At 45.4% G+C, this 20,328-nt stretch overlaps 2 protein-coding genes across 2 annotated transcripts; both read right to left on the bottom strand.

Annotated features, from left to right (window-relative positions):
• Positions 1-6,576: 6,576 nt before the first annotated feature.
• On the bottom strand, positions 6,577-8,736 carry LOC118509203. The gene is made up of 3 exons (XM_036049476.1): positions 8,578-8,736; positions 7,333-7,711; positions 6,577-7,258 (listed from the first exon to the last, which is right to left on the bottom strand). The coding sequence occupies exons 2-3, from the start codon at positions 7,709-7,711 to the stop codon at positions 6,594-6,596; spliced, it is 1,044 nt and encodes a 347-aa protein (XP_035905369.1). The 5' UTR covers positions 8,578-8,736; the 3' UTR covers positions 6,577-6,593.
• Positions 8,737-13,930: 5,194 nt separating this feature from the next.
• On the bottom strand, positions 13,931-15,146 carry LOC118514497. Its single transcript, XM_036061429.1, has 2 exons — positions 14,562-15,146; positions 13,931-14,490 (listed from the first exon to the last, which is right to left on the bottom strand). Exons 1-2 carry the CDS (start codon positions 14,571-14,573, stop codon positions 14,158-14,160), a joined length of 345 nt encoding a protein of 114 aa, XP_035917322.1. The 5' UTR covers positions 14,574-15,146; the 3' UTR covers positions 13,931-14,157.
• Between the last annotated feature and the right edge of the window lie 5,182 nt (positions 15,147-20,328).

Raw genomic sequence — 20,328 nt, 5'->3', positions numbered from 1 at the left:
CGCTACTTTGCGAGAATCTACACTGATGGAAGGCTCATCCGTTATGGCGTTTTATTGGCAGGATTGTCACACGGAGGCATCGTTAAGATAGGACAACGCAAAATAGGCGACACAGCACACTATCGATGAACTTTGGAAACTTTCGGAGGCTCGTGTGGCTGGGATTTGAGCAGAGCATTTAATTCATTCCACACACACACACCGCCAGTCTGTCACTTGTGTGCGCTGATTAGTTTACGTTCATGGGTTTGTTTTCCGTTGGGGGTATTATAAGAAAACAACGCAACGACGAGCATGAGATGTTGCTTGAAGGTCGCCTCGGGCTCGGGGGAAGGATCGGTCCACAGGCTTACCGTGCGAGACGATCATCAGCGGGTTAAATGAGATGCGATTTTAAGGCTAGCGCGCGCGTAGTTTATGATCATGGTTTAGAACGTACCGTGTCGACGATGAAGTTTCGAAGCATAAATCGTCACCCGGGCGCGGGTTTTGTCTTTCGGCAACTACCGACTCGTGGCGTGGCAAAGGCTAACTCCATTTGCTGGGAAGATTTATTTCGGATTAATCGCGCGTTAAAGCGTTCCCAGTCTCGGTTGCGGACACGCCACTACATGGGTAGCCGTTTTGTTTTTTAGCCGTTAAGCTCTACCCTTAAGATTATGCTTGCAGTGGCACACGGTGCATGGGAGTGGCTGTACGTGGTGAAAGCTTGTACTACCATGATAGTGGCTGTCAACTTCTACTAGTTTCGTGATCAATCTTCGATAGTGTTGAATTGGAGAGCATCAAAGCGTTTAGTAGGCGTTGAAAGGTCATTAATCTCTGGGTAGGACTATTGGCGATCTTATGCTTACGCGGCGATCATTGGATAAGAAATTAAAGTTTAGTTTTGTTTGCAAAGTTCGTCTAAAGCTTCCAACAGAAAATTAAATATTAATTCATGATGCAAATGTTTCTCAAACGTTTTTTTCTTAAAATGCCTCCCAAGCAATGCTATAAAAATCGATGCACATTATCACCATATTATCACGTGAAGCATTGAAAAGCAACACGCTAATCCTTTCATCAACGAAACGATTCATCTCGCCGCATTCCCATGATGCGATGCCATCAGGATATGATGATTTTACAGTCGATCGGCTCACTTCTTAACCCAGTCCATCCTGTTCGAAATATGCAAATGATGATCTCATGTCGAATGTTACCTTTTGCTCAGCGGTAGGAAGCTGAGCTTGGCTGGTGGAATGAAACTCGTATACAGGTGTTAAGTCGCTAATGATCGCTATTGCATCGTGCGCAGCGAGATGCACTTTACAACGGTTTCCGATATTCTTCGCGTGGTGTGCAGCAACCCATTCCGTCAATGTTGCTATTATCGACCCACACGTTTTATGCCGTCTGGCTGCTTGAATGCTGCCTCCTTATCGTCTTCCGCTACCTATAAGTGCACCAGTTTGCAGGGCGAGTGATGAAGCCGATAAAAGCACCCTTTCTGAGGCCTTCCATTCGATGCAGTGATAAATCGTGTAATTGATTAATGATCGACGGCAACACGGGCGTTCGCGATCAGCGCCATCCACTTCAGAGAGCTCGTTTTCTCACCTTTGTTTCATGTTTTACATATTTTGAGGTAAGGGTTTTTTGGAAGAATATCCTATGCTATACTTTCGTGGCGCAAGAGGGACTGACCCACGAAGGGAAGGAAAATTTGGCCTCTCGAAAGTGCCATAAAGACTGAGAGTGAGTGCTATAATTAACGTCACTACGCTAAGCGTCGAGAAGGGTTTAGGTTTTCCCTTTTTCGGAAAGTAAGTATGGATAGTGAAAGGGAAACAGGTGAGTGTGTGTGAAATTTCTAACCAATCTGCTAAAAAAATCGGTTTTTATTGAACTAAAAAGAAGTTAAATTTTAATTATTCAATTTTGGAAGAGTATTGAAGCCTCCAAATGGAGTCTATTTTTGTTAAGTCCTTAGTTCTTGGGCAATATTTTAATAATATTCTATCGGTAAGAAGATTCTGAATATGAGTGCTTGAAGTTGGTACTCAACATCCCCAGCCTGCGAACCTATTTTAATGCGATTATTTTATAGAAACGCCATCCAAGTACCGATAGAGTCAATTTAATTAAAAAACACTCCATGAGATACTATAATGCGCCAGCAAAGCACAACGATAGGGAAAGAATTGATGAAAAGTAATCAGTAAAAATTAATCTATTCAACAGTCTCAAGTCAAGTGCTACTCAAAACGCTTCACAGGCAAATCACACCCAACAACAACCCGTCAGCAAGCAGCCCACAACAGCACAGCGACCTCAGGGAGATAGTGAATGTGCTCACCATTAACCCTACTCCGCCTCGAGGATGGCAAGCCCCCGGGTGGGTTATTACTTCCATTCGATTATTTTATTTTGCATTTTTATTAATCGCACATCGTGCCAAATTTACGTCCGCACGTTTATTGCCGAACCAAGAACAAAACAAAAAAAAAAACACCAAAGATCCATTGACTTGTGTTGTACGGCGCGGCACATTAATGACACCGCGTTAATGTGCATAATGTCGGCGATCCTTACGATCGCCAATCGCGCGGACACGGAAGGCGTGAAATGAAAAACACATTATCATTATTTTATGATCCATCCCCAACGTCATCGGCATCGACGACAGGATGGCAAAGGCATCAAAAACGCAAATCAGTCCCAGTTCCAATGGAAACTGTGCCGAAAATGGTTGCATGAATGAGTATGATGCTTTTAGGGGAATGATGCGTGGAATGATGCACATTAAGGTGAAATTATTCCCTTTTTTTCCAGTCAGCAAGTGCTCGATGAAATGCAGTTGGAGATCGTTAGCAGCTGCATTCCCGGATGGTTTTACTGTTACATTGTTGCTGTACCGAAAAATCTCACCCGATGGACGTTTCGATCTCGAACGGCTGGGAAAGCTTTCTAATGGAGAGAAGCAGTTGTTACCGTTGTTTGTTGGCTTCTTTTTGGGTGATAAAAAATCAATTTCAACCACTCGTTCACACACACACACGCACTCCAGTTCGCTTGTTAATGAAAATGAAGGTGATAAATTGAATTAGCATTCCCACACCATTTAGCGTCGGCTGGGACCGTTTGTACCCGGTGACCAGTGTCGCAAGCTGAGCTAGCGCAGAGCAAGCTTCTTCTCGCCGAAGCGCACTAAAAGCTTCGCCCAAAGCCCTTACGCTTCTAGCTCTGGGAGGATCGCGAACGAAAGCCGAAGTGCTAATTAATTATCATACAAATTGATAGCGTAAATTTAAACACGATTTTTCTTTCGGCACGGTAACCCAGACCCCGGGTTTCGATTGGTGTAGGGCGCAATTTATGGGAAAGCACGGTTGCTCAAACTGCCTCTCAAAACACGACCGGCTGGTGTGTGTGTGTGTGTTGATCGGTTTGCAATGAGCAATTATGGTTCTGTTGGGAACGCTGCTGGCCACCGTTAAGCAGCGGCGAGGGACATGATTTGGAGTGGTGTTTGGAGGGTTTTATTTGTTGGTGGCCAGGAAAATTGACAATGATGGTAACGGGCGTGGATGTTTATGGTAAACATTAATAGTAGCGCTTTGGTTGTACTTTGTATTTGTCACGATCGTTAGGGAAATTAATCAATTACGTTGACTATTATATGTAAGATCTTTGCTTTGAGTTAGACTAAAAGACGTAGTTCTTAAATTTCTTATAGACTATCCATAAAAGAATAAATGTCCTATGCTCAAAAAACCAATAAGTCTCATTTTTTTTGCCAAACGAGACTATGTAAAAGAGATGAAGATGAGTATTATCTTGGGCAAAAGTACCTTGACAGCTAACTGAAGATCTATGAGAATTAAGTTTGAAATAGGCATTATCAAACTTAAACTGATAGAAGTGGAAGATCTTATGAAATCTAAATGATAAATCAATCAGAATCCAAAGAAAATTTAGTGGATATCTGGAATGGACGTTACAGAGTTCTATGGAAAAGAAGGACTACTTCTTATTTAGCCCTACAACCACGAGAGGTCTTAAATCTTGCTACAAAATTTCCTGGAAGAGAAGGACAGGATTGTCAATTTGATCCTCTATTGCCAACAAAGAGAGCAATTGGCTTTGAAGTGACAAGTTTTATTTATCTAGAATGTTCTCTCAGGACACTAAATGATTATCACCGTCGCTTGATGATGATAAAAATGTGAGACGTTCATGTCCTGTACGCAAGTCATCTTCAAGCGAGGTTCATTTGAGATCCACAATGAAGCAATATTTATGCTCAATGAATTTCAACTTATGATCGAGCATCATGATTGGTAGAGGACTCGCAATGGAGTGATCCTCGAATATCTCAGAACGGGATTTATCAGAATATCCCGGTATAAAAATCTGCTAACTGAAATAAAATTAAAATAATCATATCTCCTCCAGCTGCCTTACCCCCGGTCACAAAATTAATTACATCACTCTGCTGTTAGAGCCATCCTTCCAGAAACATCACCACTTGAGGCGCACGTCTATCAACACCATTCAGACACGGGATGGCGCGGCACTTTCAAGCGACCAAACGCATGCCAATAACCGCTTTATCTAGTCACCAACCCGATAGAGTAAATATTGACACACCGGCCAACGAGTCCAGTTCCCGGCTTCCACCACCACCAGCGATGACAATGTATGGCCCCCACACTCCCTACGTGTTTGCGTGGCGGAAAAGCCGGCGGCACCTCACAGAGGGAACATCGAACGGTGAAGAGCAAAACGGTTGGTAACTGCTGTTGCTGCTGCTGCTGCCGGGCAACCGTGCCGGACGTGTAGTTTTTCGATGAACTGTAGTACTTCTGAGCACTCTGAAGTGTTCCCAACCCAAGTCGAGTGGCGGCGCTCAGGTCCAATAAACTTTGCACAAGTGCGACGACGGCGACCCCCGTCCGCACCGTACCCCTTAAGGGGGCCATAAGAAAGGGGAGGCGCGCGTGCTCGGTACGTCAAGTGCGTGGTGTGGTTTTCGGAGAAGGCTTGCCAATATCCGGCCGCCCGGCCACGGTAACTAGTTGTATAGTTTGTATATCTGGAAGGGGTAGGAAAAACGGCTCAGCAGATCGATAGACGATAATAGGATCTCTGCGGTTGAAGTGCATTATCATCATCATCATCATCATCAGTCGCTCGAGCGCCTAGCAATCGCCAATTAATGCATCGTCAAACAAATGAGCCGCATTAGCGAGACGGCGTCAGCAGCGGGCGCTGTCGACGGCTAGGGCCAGGGCACGGACCGAACCGAACGTGACCACATTCGCTAACCGGCCTACTTTGTTGCCGGCGATGATTGACGATCGTTCGGGATTGCTTTGGGGCGAGTTTCCCCGCGGGAGCCGGGCTTGTGTGGCATGCTGTAAGTTTTAATGACTCACTAATAAGCAGAAGTAATGATTGATAAGCGGATATGGGAATATAGCCTAAGACCAGACTGGAGCTTACAGTTCTAGCGCTTTGCTTAGAATAGTTAACCTATTGGAACACTTGTTCTCTCCTTCATTTGTGACCAGAAATGTTTCTAAAACTGCATGTCAATCATCATGCCTTAAGTGTAATGCCTTACTATTACCCATAATCGCGCCCATCAAACGTGTAATGACCGATTACAACCGATCGTTTATGTGTTGAAAATTTCTTCTCACTACTCACCTGTAAAAGCTTGATCATACTTACTAATTCCAACACTTTCTCTAAGCTCCAACCCATTCACTGCCGGCTGCAGGCGCCTATTCGCTTACCTTCTGGGCTTCTGGCACTCATAAACCCGTGATGACACCCGGTGGTGGCTTTTCGGGTGAACGTGAATCGAAAGCCTTCATGTTCCTGTTCCTCTTTTTGTCTTTCCACACCCATCCGTTCTCACACAGGCCGGGGCCGCAATCGGCGGCATAATCCTCACTTCGCTCATTAAGCGCATTAATAAAGAAAATTTATACCTTTTCCTTGTCTCTGCCGGTCGGCCGCGTAAAGAGTTATGATTTTATTTGCTTCCCTTTGCGTCAGGTCGCTCTCTGCCACTGGAACCACTGGATTGCGCTCCCGGACGGACGTCAAGTGTCTTCATGGTCGCGCGAAGATTGATCAGAGCCGCGGCTCGGTGCAAGTCGGCAAGCCGCGATAATAAATGGCTGGGCGTTTATAAATCAAATCATCTATTAAATGGACTAACCGACCATCATCTCTCCCCCCTGGGGTTGATCGTTTACTTGGCCGCATTGCTTGTTCCACAGTTGATGGCAGCAACTGTTTACGGTTAAAGTGGAACCGGGCCCGGCTGTCCCTGTTTTGGTGATGCGCGGATAATGCATTTGTTTTTGTCTTTTGTAATCATAATTATCGTTACAAACGCCGAGGCCCCGGGTTCCATTACATACGGCTCTAACGGAGGATGGTGGTCGTTACTATCGTAGATCGTTTAGTGAACAGTTTTGAACCGATCCATCATAGCGTACGATTACCATCAGCGTTGGTGTAAAATAGTTAAACTATAGCTGATAAAAGAAAACCAAAACACACACACATACCTTTGCATCAGGAACCACTCACTAGTGCTCGCTCTTTACTTTATTCGACTTAAAATAGTGCGTTGTGCTTCGGCGCAGATGCTTCACCTCACTACGTCTGCCAGCGTTTCGCAGTTTCTTCATGAAAAATAGCATCACCATCCGGGGATTCATCACCACATCTCCGTATGTGCCGATGCGCCGGAACAGTTTCGTAATGTTGACCATCCGCATCATGGCGATCTTTTCACTGCCCCTTCCGACCCCAGTCCAGCTACACTTGGTCATAAACTTTTTCGTAAACAGCAAATCAATTGCTTCCGTCATACGGTTTTCGCTCTTGTCTTCTGTAAGATTGGTACTAAGCCAGGCAAAGATTTGCTCCTGGAACGTAGTGTTTTGTAGATTTTCGTTAAACGCTTCCATACTTTCTAGCGTATCGATTTGCTCAAACTGTAAATCACTGATCATCGGTTGGTGGTGAGTAGTTGCCACGGTTCTGATACCATATTTGTGTAGCACAAGCTGTACCAGAGATTCTAAGCGTATGATTTTATCGTTCACCTTTCGAACGTACACTTCGAGCACAAAGATCTGTCCTTCCATCTTTCGGAGGAAGTTAAGCACATCGATCTCGGATGCTTGCTTCAGCTTTGAAGTTGTAGTTATTTCTCCACCTGTTAAAATTGCGGCCGGGACTGGAGATGCTACAGGAAGGCAATAAAGCGATATGCAATATGGTAACTGTAACTAAAATTAAGAAGATATTCACATCCTTTACCTTTCTCCATCCGTGTGCTGCTGATATCAGTTTGAAGAAGAAGTTCTGTGTCGATCTTAGCGGGTGATTCAGATTTTTGGTTTCGCTCCGGTGTACTTTTCCGTGTCTCGATGGATACTCCCTTCATTTTTAGAATATCCTCGCAAGCTACCAATTGGTTAGGTATGTCGATCTTTTTCACAACACAATCCATCTTGAGCCACGTTGTGTTGCCCACACTGTCACCATCGTTTAACAGTTTGTACATTTTAGGTCCGACAACTTTGGGCCACAGAAGGATCGTTTCCTTATGGCGCGTATCCAAAATCCATCCCTCGGGAACCACGCAGAGCACCCGTGTGCCATCTTCTTCCCGAGCTTCAACGATTGCAAAAGGCATCTTGTGGATCGAGAACCGAGAAGTGGTAAGTAGAAATCTATCAAATTAGCTGAATATCGCCTTATTTATGTAAAAGTTAGCTATCGAAGAATATTTGTAAGCAAAGCTGCCAAAGAAACTAAATAGATCAAACTAGCAGCTGTAAGAACACTAAACGGCTTAGAGGTGCCGAGAGCTTTTAACGAGACACCTATTCAGCGTGAAAACTGCAAACCGTGTACTCATGGCAGAACGCCAGAAGTAAGCGTGAGTTTGTTGCAGCTAAATTTACTTTATTTAAATCAATGTTTAGGCAATTGGTTGTGTTAATAACAACTATTACATTGGGCATTTAACTCTATAAAATGCACTACAAAGAGAAGTTGATCGAGCAAGAAAATAATTTCAAATTTCAACACGAAGCAAAAACGAATAATAGAGAACCATATATTGTCAAAATTAAAAAACTGACAAAATGTAGTCAGTCAGCATAACAAAAAAAGATAAAAGTTACAATGGTCTTAATGGCCAACATTTTGTTATTTTCAGCGTAACGTAATCAATGGATGACACCCAACCGGTTAGGGCGCCAACTCATTCGCTTCGGAGCTATGGTTCTGATCAAAACGAAGCAATGCACACAGATGTATCGTTTAAACAGCATAGAACGGTGCAAACGCCTCAAAAGAATCGTTATTATCGCTTTTTTATTGCACTTAAAGACTAGTTAGATTCACTTTGCAGCAATAAAAAGACCTTATTTGTTGTTTTTAACTAAAAACCCCGGTGATACCCGGTGCTAGCGGCAGCGTCAAAGCAGCACCAACTCGCCTTTTACGCTTGTAAACAAACACCGTGTTTTCACTGATAATTACAGTAAAACTTACCGTTTGCGTTATTCCGATGCTTTCGTTTCGATTAAAGAAGCTTTTCACACCAAGTTTAGCGTGAAATATAGCGAATAATATATAGTTTTCGTCAGATAAACAAACACCGCACCGCTTATGCAGCTGCCAAGCACCGCCGAGTGACAGCTCGCTGCTTCTACCGAGCGTCGTTGTCACTTTGAAGCTGCGTTTACGACCCGCGGTTCGTAGCTCCACAATACTGAGCACAGCAAGCGTGGTAATACAAGCAGTTGAATAATATAATACAAAGTATTTTTTTAATGAATTGAAGCTTTTGTTGCTGTGAAATGATGAAGTTTATTTTATTCTGCGAGTACTATCGAACTTATTCACAAACAAATCTTTGCATTAAATCGCTTTTAATCGCGCCCTGATACTATTTAGAGGTAAATTATGAGCTCGACCATTGCCGGGGGGCCGCAAATGGTCACAACAGAAGGAAGGCACTAATCATGGCACTCTACGGTCGAGATGCAGTAGCCATCGGCACACTCCATTAAGCGGGGACTAGAAGCTATCTGCCAAGCGGCAATCGGGTACGGCTACCGAACGGAACGGATCGCACCGAGCGGCTACTTCTCGCGCTCGTTTGCGGTACCGGGATGGCGCAATTTGTGGCGATTAATCATGTCATTATTCACACTACCGGCGCTGGCGGGGTCTATTTCGTGACGAAATGCCTGTGAACTGGCTGCCTGCTCACAGACTGATGTAACCGGAGCTCCCGGAATGCCGAGAGGAAAAGTGGGAAAAGCTAAGTAACCTTTCCTGGTTGCCCCTCGGCTCGTTAATCGTTCCGTTTCGACTTTATGAGCTAGCCATTTGGGTGTTGGTGCTTTTAGCTTGTTGCCGTTGCTCTTTTTTCCTTCATCGCCCCAAGACACATCTGATGCGATTTCTCCCGGGCCGGAGCTGATTCATCGCAAATCATGAACCTTTTTTTGTCTGGTCTCTACTTTTTCGCCAAGTGCCTTTCAGTTCCTTTGAAGACGTGCTCACCTGTGACCACCGAAAGCAGTGACATCGTTAGCCCGGGAAGCAACAACAACCGCTTTGGTCACAACATCGAAATGGGAAGCGTCCCGAAAATTGCATCCCAAGCAAAGTTAAGAACTTAATTGCGAGTACATCATTCACCGAGCTTTTGCGGCGGTGGGCTTTGCCAGTTTTGCAGGTTGCAATTAAAACGGAATAAATTATGTGATTGTCCGCCCGCTCTACGAGCCTGCTACTCTGCTGCTGGGCTCGCATTTCCGGCCCCGATACGATCGGACCGCTTCTGGTTCCCGTGAACACTCCGTCCCGTCGTGGCGAGGATGCCTTTTCCGCAGGGTTAGTAATGATAAACGATACCGGCCCCCGGGGCCCGGGAGACGACGGAGAGTAGATGACCCCCTTTTTTTGGAGTTTTCATTGAGCGCGTTCGATGCCTGTCGGCTTCCGAATGCAATCAACCGTACGCGGCACTACGCAAACGGATGCATCTAATCGCTGTCGGTTGATCGCCCTTTTGTGGCGAAGAATGCGCAGCATTCCGTGCGTTCTGCTTTGCCGAGGGAAGTGTGAAGATCGGATATATTTTCTCAAAGGAAATCGATTTTTTCGCAGCTTCTGAACCACGCCCTGGTTCAAAATTCAAACCCCCAAATGTCGGACATCTTTGTGGCTGCTTCTAAGTTGGGTTCCGAGAAATTTGCAATCGAGAAATCAAGAAGTTCAAGAACGTTTGCAAGGACTTAAAGATCGTAACGGAAAACGGCTGATTGGATCAATGACGTTTGCTGGAGGATGAAGGAAGCAGGTGCAAGATTATTCGATTGCATGTAATTGTAGCAGCATGCGTGCTGTAATCGATTTGTTTAATTTGATGTTCATATTTTTCATCCAATAAAGAGTAAACTGTGCTTCGTTCACTTGAAGATTGTATTGTATAAATTATGTATTGATTTTTAACAAGATTAAAGGTGCTTGGTCCTGCGTCTTTAACTGTAAGAGTCTTTGATTTTCTTTACGTTAATCCATTTTTAGAATTTCAAAATAGAGATATCAAGAGGCAAGCAAGAGATAACTCCGGGACTCGAAAAAGACATGTCAGACATGATTCCTTGGAGAGTGACAACAATGAAAACACAATATCTCCTTATATGACACCGCGGCCTCCGGGGCAATCAGATTCAGCTGTGGTTGTGGTGTGCTGATTGAATGAAACAAATTGAAAGTCGCAAACTGCCGCGCAAAAAAAGACGCAAAACTCAACCACTGCCAAATAATATGAATAAAAACTGATTTTCGCGTGCACCGGGGTAAAAAACTTGTTCCGGCGTGGTAAGAATGCAAGAACTAGGACAGAAGTGTTGGGTCGATTGCATTAATTTCCCAAACCCAACATCTGCCTTACCACGAGCGACCTTAACGTGATTAACTTTCCCTTCTAGTTAACGGCTTGAGGCAAAGGTGCACCAGCAATCTTCTGACCCCGAAATAAATGCAGAATCAAACAGTCGAATTTGGTTTGTTTCGTCGTACAAATAAATAAATATTCAACAGCGTCTGCCCGCAAGTGTCGCCGTCCGAGTGAGGCTTTCCAACCCGGGTATGTGTGCTGAAATTGAGTTGTACGCCGGTGCAGGAACCGCCACCGCGCGAATATTCGTTGTCCTCCCAGAGTCCTCCTGCCAAGTGCCTCCCGTTACTGGTCCGTCATCAGTCATACACCTTCGTAGCGTGCCGTGCCGTTTGCTTGCGTAAATAATGATCACTCCTCGGGGATTGCTCGAAAGCAACTTCATCGCTGGTAGTACGGCGTGTTAAAAAGCGGGTCACCGCAAGATTCCTGGGTGAATCCGGCAGCAGGGCTCATTATTCACTGCACCCTACTGGGCAGCGTGGCGGCTGTGGGAGGATGCCGATGCAGTACGCATTGTGTTCAGGGTTGATCGAACGCACGAGCGTGCACTTTTCACCCACAGCACACTCAATCCACCGATTGGCCAGGAGTGGTCCGCACTCTTCCTTGACCGCGAGCCTTTTTCTTCCTGCTCCCTGGTGCCATAGTTGGCAACAAGTAAATCTTAATCCTGGGTCCACTGCTGGCCGGCCGATATCGATCACTGACAAGACAATTGACAGATCGCGCGTGATTCATTACCACTTGTCGATCGTGGTACCTGCCGGATCTGGGATCTGGGAGCATATGCATAATGCTATGATAAATGACCCATTTGCCTTTCGGATTTTCGATTGATGCAAGTACAGTGTGCGGTGGTACCTTACTTCGATAACAATACGTTTCGGAGGAGGAGAGACTTCAATATTCGGTCCGGGGGGACAATGGATATATCTACTACATCTTAGGTGCCGCTCAGTGGTACGAGAATTGATTGCTCCAAGGCAATCCGTGTTTCGATGGAAGGAATTGGTCGTTCCAGTAAGTGAAGCGAGCATTTCATTTTCAAACTTGGTTAAAAAATGTTGTAAGAACCTTATAAAATTCTGAAATTTTATATTAAGTCTTCAATTGGATTAATTTATTTAATCTTGTTGATTTAAACTCTTGTAAAGAAATCTAGTTGATAGAAATCTATTGAAAAGTTTGAAGCTTCTATGAGTCCCATTCTCGCTCAGTCTTCTGTCTTCAAGGCGAACTGAATATCTCATTAGTAATAAAAATTGTGAGTATATACAAAATAAGTTGAGGAAAAAAAAGGTTATAATCATTCTATCTCATAACTTTAATCCACTATGTTAACTTCACTGTCCTTAAGCCTTGTTCTGTAATTCCTGTCTTATGTTAACCCCCCCCCCATCCCACCCTTGTCAGTACTACAGAACTCTTCGACTTGTGTATCCCTGTCGTCTGCTGCCGATATATGTGAGGCCATAATTTCGAGATCAACCGAACCATTTGCATACGGTCACTTTTATTCGTTCGATTGCGGTCAACACAAGCCCACACACACACACACACACACACACACACGGAACCCTCATTTCGTCCCCAGCAATACGATAATAATTCTTGTTCTGAATCTGATTAATGATCAACAAATTTGTTTTTTCTGATGCGCGCGCGGTCTGTTCCTTTATCGCACCAGCTACAAGACGGAAGCCAACGCGATCCAGTCGTCGGTGTCTCGGGAGCGAAGCATGGAACCGATAAAATACAAGTGCAACCGCAACCAACGGAGACCAAAAAACACCACACCACACCGGGAAGCTGGTGTGCCGAGAATGCGCATATCGGGAGCGAAATAAACGATGCGCACAATATCTTTCCACAAGCCGATCTCACCGATTTCGCGTCTCTGATAGCGTGCTGCCTGTGGCCAAAATGGTACACGGTCCCGGGGTCGGACGCAACGTACAACTCCGGTCCACTTGGCCCCTCTGGGGGAGATACAATAAAAGCTAACAAAATGTAGCAGCAGTGGAAGAAAGAATGTAAAGAAGGTAGGCACACGTGTAGCGGCGAGATTTCGCGTTCGCGGGTAGCAGCTGCCGTTATTTATTTGTAATTGTAATCATTAAATTACGCGCAACAATCGGCATCAGGGGATCCTTGGCGAAGAAACCCGCGCCGAGGATATCAGGGAGCGGCAAATTTTCATTCCAATCGACATATTTTTTCGCGTCCGGGGGGGGGATTGCGGTCGGTAAGGAAACTGCGGGTGAGGGTGGAGAGGGTGGGTTCGGGCGCAGATTGCAGCACTTTCGACTGTTGGCGACTGCAGGCGACAGCTTCGGAAAGTTTTGTCCGGTCGATGGGATTGGTTTGAAGATGAAGCAGCTTGGCAGTGGTATTGTTATTTAAAATATTTTGTTCAGTACAAGGAATAAGCTGAATATATTCGACAGGGTTATTGGGTTGCTTACAGGGTTTTTTATTGTGGCTTTCACAAACTAGGGCCAGAGGTACAATCAAGTTAGGGAAGTCAAATATGCTATGGCTAGAATTCTGTAGGTTAAAGAGATGAAGATCTTTAAAAAATCTAGTCGATATGATTTTTTGGTAAAGTAAGAAGAATTCTGCTGAATATTTTCTTATAATTATTCTTCTTTTTCTTGCTTGACAGGTGACTCCTCGGTACGATAAGGGAATCCATCTTCCTAAGTAACTTTAGTGGTATGAGAGTGCACCGCACTACTTAACTGCCCCTGGAAATTGTTTGAAGACCGGCAACTGATGCCCGTATGTCCTATCTGCACAGAAAGCATTAGCAGATGAAGTAAAAAGTAGCTGGGAGTTAAGCAAAGAGCAAGTCAGAGTTTTGTCTAGCGATTTTACAGAGTTATTTATTCTATGAAAACTGATTTAAATTTGAGAACAGAATAAATTCCTATAACAAGTCATTGTTGATCTTAGGACTCCTAACGTCTTCATGGAGACACGCGCTTAATTTAATGCACAACTCGAAAGCACCTGGTTCTAAAATATTTATTTTGTACTTTGTTCACCTTGCGCCCAGTTTGGTCATTGCCAAAACCATACCAGCGCACCAGTCCCAAAAAATATGCCAACCCAACCGGTTGCGCTGTCTGATTTTGCGGTGCATACTAATGCTATCGAGTGCTCCGGTGCTGCGCTGCTTCGTTGATTCGCGCCCGGTAAAGCAATTGAGCAATATGGCGCGATTGAAGTGGTTTGTACAGTTGCACATTGACCGGCGTGGCTCCCGGACCGGATGCTTGCTGGCGTTCCTCTTCCAGCAACACCTGACGCACCTCGTCCAGCAGGGCGGGATCCAAACGTAGCCCTTCGGACGTTTTAATACCGAGCAGAACGCGCTCGTACCGTCCGTACCGATCGGCGTCCGTTTCGAGGTTGTAAGTGCGCGTTCCCTTGAAGGGTTCCGTCCGGCACGTGCCGATGGCAACCGTTAGCAGGAGCAACAACTGAGGACGAGTTTTTTTGTTTGTAGAAAAGATATTCGGGTAGCATGATTGGTTCGATTGATTAAACTTACTATCGCTTTCATTGTGCACGATCGCACGATCTACGGCTCGGGACCAAATGGTCGGCCCCGTTGGACATTGGCGTGCTTTTATAGTGTGTGCCCATATGTGTGCCACATGTGGGACACTGGGCGCTTTGGTTTTTTGCTGGCTCTCCTCTGGCCCAGTAAATCCATCCGTCCATTCACCCTGGCTCATCGCCAAATCCGATAATGATTTTCAGTCGGAATGGAATTATCGACCACTCGCGAGAGTGTGTCAGAGAGAGAGAGAGACCTCCAAAGCGTCGTAAGAAACTCCACGTCCTTGATGTCTTGTGGCAGAGGAGATTGGATTTTGTCGTAAAGTGCATTCCGTGTTGACCCTTGTGTTTTCCGATTACTCGCGTGGTCCAAACTGTCCACCCAGCGGGCGCGTGCTGTTTAGCAGGCTCATCGCCCCGTAGATTGGACCATCTTAGAGGTGAGACGATTGATGAATGACACCGTAATGTGTTCGTCCGTGACCCGGATCGATCCACGCATCCCAGAAACCATCTCTGCCAAACGGGGGCATGATATCGTACCAAGCCTTCCTATGTAATTAACAACCAGGCTAGGATTGTTTTTTCTTCTGTTCTCCCAGAGATGGTCTCTTGTTTTGACTCAATCAACGATCCAAATCGATCGGATTTTCCAAAAGAAAACAAAAAAACCCCGTATGATCGATCGGTGCGGTTGCGTGCGACTGTTGATTTTGGTTGCTGAGCTGTCGTAATAGAGCCCCGATCGGGGTTGATCGGGTTTCATCGGGGTGGCAGCACGGTCGAAGACACGCGACCAGGTCGCGACACCGTCGGTGAAAGATCGGTCACCTTTACGTTGTTCGAAGTGTTCGAAGTGTGTGCGTCCCGAAACCCGCTATGGCTCGAACCTGTTCAAACGGTTCTCTTTTTGTTGTTGTTGTCATGTTGGTAAGTTCAATTCGAAAGGCTCACGGAGGGAGCTGTTGATTGAAATTACTCGCGGTGGTTTTGGGCTGTTGTCGCTACTCAACTGTCAACTTACCCGTTTATCTTTGTCCGGCGCGAATCGGTGAGCTTTAGGGAGAGGGTTTTCTTTTCTGTTGTTGTTGGTGTCCACCAGATGTGTGTAAAGAGCCCCTGGGAGGTTTTTTACCAAAAATTTCAGCCCGGTTTTTGGGCGGTTTCTTTTGTGTCCATGGGAACAGCGATGGTACTGATGGGGTAATGTACGCTCTTTTTTTTGTAAAGTACTCTGGTGTGTGTGAGTGCGATCGAACGTGACCAAATAGGTGCGATCGGCTTGTGCAACGGTATGATTGCGGTTCGACATTCCGTGTCTTGCTTTCCCGCTGGCTGGCTCGGATGGGGACGACGAGATGCGTCCAGCGAGAGACACATCCTCCCGGACAAAGAACTGAATTCCAATTCGGCAATGATTACTTTGGCATTGATTGGCAGCTGATGGTGTCGTGAAGCAGCGCTTTACGACCCATTTCGATGATTTTGAAATGCGATTTTTAATGCACCGAAGATCTTCGGGGTTGTTTTTTCTTTTACTTCTGGATGACACTTTACGGTAATTTGTCCTCGTTTGGAGGGTTGTTAAGAAATGTCTTGAGTTATGAAAGTCAAGTTAATATTCCAACAGGGCGAGGCTCGTTGGTTTGTTGGTTTCTTGCAAAGGTCAAATATATATTTGTTCGCGGTAAAAAGTCAAAAAATCGTTTTTGATTTTTTTTACTGATTATTATAAAGTGTAAAAATTCTTAAAAATATATTTTGGGCTTAAAAAGTTTTGATGCATGTAATGGAATTGTTGAATCACGTAGGGCAATGCTATGCAAATGGATAGCAGAATAAAGCAAGCCGCGGATGTGGAACAAACAATCGACAGCTCTCCTCACTATATGTAAAATTCCATTATATGAATGCAAAGTGTTCCTCTCTCTCCCTTTTTGTCTTTCTTGTTAGCCTAAACTCCTCTTAGGTCATGCCTTTTATTTCTAGCTAACTTGACTTCATGACTACAAGGCGGTGGTCAGGATGGGCTTTGAACCCCAGCCCTGTCGTCAGGTCAGTTCAGGTGGAAGTCAGGTGCTGCCGTCGTCTCTATCACCATTCTTCTCCTAAGGGTTTGAAATAGCTCTCCTACGGGTCTACAATTTTCCACAGTTCATCGTAAATATTTATTTAATTGTGTAAACAATTGAACAATTCCATAAATTGAATAGAAAGCCTGGAAGCTATTGCCTTAATGCTTTTGTAGCAAACTTTCAACATCAACTCTTTTATAAAGTAAATTTTCTTTTTTTTCCGGAATGTTTTTATAAAAAAGGATTTTTAGAACGTATTTAACTGGAAATATTACTATTCAAATTATCGGTTGTCATATTTGCTCTTGTCTTGTCAATAACAATGTACAACCCTCATTATTATCAAAAGTAAGTGACAAGGTTTATCCGATTGTTCTGGTAAAGTAACGGCAGCATTTAACTGATCAGCCTGAAATCGACCACAGTTTGTATAGCCCCTTTTCCGTCCCACATGTTGCATCCCTACTGCTTTACTTCCCTTTTTGTCACGGGATTCCCATTCGCTTCCCATTACCGTATCATTACACGCACTTCACTATCATCGTCATCGAACCACGGGGGTAATTTAGTTAATTTACTCAATAACAACATCACATAACGGGGTAACAACGACCTTCCCAACCGACCGCACCGCACCCATCCACATCTTCACCACGCACACGCACGCGGGATAACAAGAGGTTCGTCGCCATATCGCTGATTGAATTCTTTTGTTTCTCAGCAACGCTGTGCGAAACGTCGCTTCGGTTTCGCCTACGGTTTAATGGTGATGAGTTCGGCGAAATGGAAACCCTCTGCGCAGAGTCGTTGCAGCAATAAAAATTTGTGTCACAGAAAAATGCCCCTTCACGCAGTGGTGAGGAGTTACGGCAAGCAGGAGATGAGACGAGCAGAACATGGAAGAAAGGACACTTTTGAACGGGTCCCGTTTCGGCAGCACTGTTTGGCACATTCTTCCGCACAAGGAACAGCTAAAAGGGAGGCGATAGTTTGGACCGTCCTCCGAACTGTGGGAGGGTGAGAATGCTGCTGGTCAATCGGCAACTACCAGCGGTGGCCGAACGATTTCGGGCTTTAAATGGATACCGCTGGTAATGAGTACGATTTATTACACCCCACATTGCCGCCGATGTCTCCCAAGCTCGGGAGGGACACCCTAGTGGGGGATTGATGGAGACTTTCTACATCAATTAAATCCTGGCAGACGGCTGGGATTCTGGTGCACTTTTACTGCTACCGCTTCGGACCGCTTCGGATGGGTGGTTGGTCAATCGGAAATGTGATCCTTTCACCGGTCGCCCCCGGGGTCAGCATTCTCAGCCACGCTTTGATCCTAACCGATAAGCAATGCCAATCTCTGTGGTGTGGATAATTTATTGGTGCCGAAAATCGAACGGACAGCAACCGGTGTGAGCGTTGGGCTGGTGCATTAATCCTGCTCGCGATCGTCGTGATGCGCGTGCAGCATCGCGTGTTGGAGCCGATCGTCAGCCGATAAGTGGATTGTGGTGTTAAGATGTTTGGTGGTTGGAAGTTTTTGTCATTGAGATTATAGAATTCGCTTAGCGTTTCAGTAGAAGATTTTTTAATACGGAGGGAGAACACTTCCAACTTCTGATGAACACTCCAAATTAATTAGTTAAATTAAATTCGCCCAAACGTGTCCCTCACCTTCCAGCTCTTACCACCGATCTCGTTTGATTGGATCAATCATCAAACCTTCACGTTCACCCCTTGGCGCAGCAAATCCACGTCGTGGATCAATTTCAATCTACAATCGCGAAAACGTGATTCACTTTTCGGCAAATCACCGACACACGCAGAACTCGAGAACGGCAAGTCCAATGTCCTCGGCCGGTCGGTGCGATTGTGATTTATCGTTCTGTCCCGCTGAAAGGTGGTACAGGTCGGGGTTTGATGCGATTTGGTGCTCCCGCTTTGATTGCCGGCTGCTGATAGCCTTACCCAACTCGCACCAAACAAAAAAAGCACCCCAAAAACCATTACTTTGCCGTTGCCTTGAAAGGTGTGTTTTAGTGCGTTCCAGCGTGAGGAGATTTTTATTTCGGTAAACCTCCCTTGCCTTGAGCGTTGCAGGAGCGTGGAAGCGAACAGCATCCTATCGCACAGCTCGGTATACGTATCGGCTGCCAGTGTATTCACACCGATCGTGCTGTCACGTACGCGTGATCGTGCGGTATGTTTATTTATCCGGCGCGAAATTGGTGCAGCCGATTTTTTCGGCACAAAACCCTGGATGCTGGTTGCAGATAAGCCGGTTGGTTGCGTGTGCCCTGCTGTGCGGTGGATCCCCCGCAGGATGTTACCGTAATGAAGCTGAAGCTGATGAGGCGTATAATGATAAGGCACAGCGACGACGACGACGAGCGTCTGGACCCCGAGCGTGTGTGTGTGCCAACAGGATAATGCGTCGTTGCAGCGTTTGCATGCTAACCTGTGTGGACTGATTTATCACTCTGAAGGGGGTTTTGTCTCGAGATCAAATCGAGCGGTCGGTTTCGTCCTGGCAGCGGTTCGAGGACGTCCCGAGACGACGTCCCGATAGGATCTGTTTTTGGCTGTGGCATGGGAATCCGTTCGTGTGGTAATATCTTAAACCTCTATCAGATAATGATTGGTGTAAGGCTTCTGCTGCTGCTGCTGCTGCTGAGGGCTATCCCGCAGTGAAAGATGTAGGAAAGTGTGCATGTGACAGACAGCGAAAGCGAGTGAAAGATCGGGCTAAGATTAAGTTTGCGACCGTAGTAGCATCAGGGTGCTACTTAGCTTGGCTTTTCCAGGAGCAGTCGTAAGATTTTCGCATACCTTCACGCACGTATCATCAGCTCGAGTGACGTATCAGCTCGAGCCATCAGAATAGCTCCAGAACCGAGCGGTGGACGAAGAAGACTTGTGAACGGGGGGAAAAAAAACATCAACTGCAACATCCCCAACGGGCCTATCAAGTGCAGACCGTTTTGTGCTCTAGATTGTAAAACGCTTCCCATTTACAACCACACACACACGCGCAGCCCGTAAAGAGTTAGCAATTGCTGCTATTTGGCCCAAGGTTCTAGATCGATCGGTGGCGATAGTTTCGGGTCAGCGCTGCGTTGTGGCGTGACGTGTACAGATGTTAGGTGTTTCGCATATTAAATTACACGCCTCGGTACCATGGTACGATTTGCCGCGATTCGGCAAGACGATAAGGAACCAGCAGCTACACCCAGCAGGATCACGTGTGTGGAGATGTTTGTTTGCTTTTGGCGTACTGGAAGCAGGAAGAATGCAGCAGGGTGTAATGACTGATCTAAAGATGGATATTAGCTTTAAAGGTTTTAATTTGATTCGATCAAAAGTAATTTTTATGAAATCGTGCTCAATTATCGAAGGCCAAAACCAAGCCAAATGCCTTCCTCGGGATGCGTGAAGATCACTCAAACCGAGTGATCCTTTCAAATTAACTAATACTCGTATCCTTGCTCGTTTCGGTAGCCTGTACGGAGTTTTGGAAAGTGTGTGTGTGTGTAATTTGTGTAAACAATTTATTATTATTAATTTTGATTAACAACCTTTGTTAACCTTTCCTTTGTTGGAATCGTAACGTGAAAGCCTTTGCTTGTGGGGTAAAGGAGCACTAAAGGGGTTGGCTCTTATTTTTTTATACGAATAAAAAAGCAC

This window comes from Anopheles stephensi, chromosome 3 (genome assembly GCF_013141755.1).
Source record: "Anopheles stephensi strain Indian chromosome 3, UCI_ANSTEP_V1.0, whole genome shotgun sequence".
In the NCBI taxonomy this organism is placed as follows: domain Eukaryota; kingdom Metazoa; phylum Arthropoda; class Insecta; order Diptera; family Culicidae; genus Anopheles; species Anopheles stephensi.
This window is presented reverse-complemented; position numbering and strand designations above follow the sequence as displayed.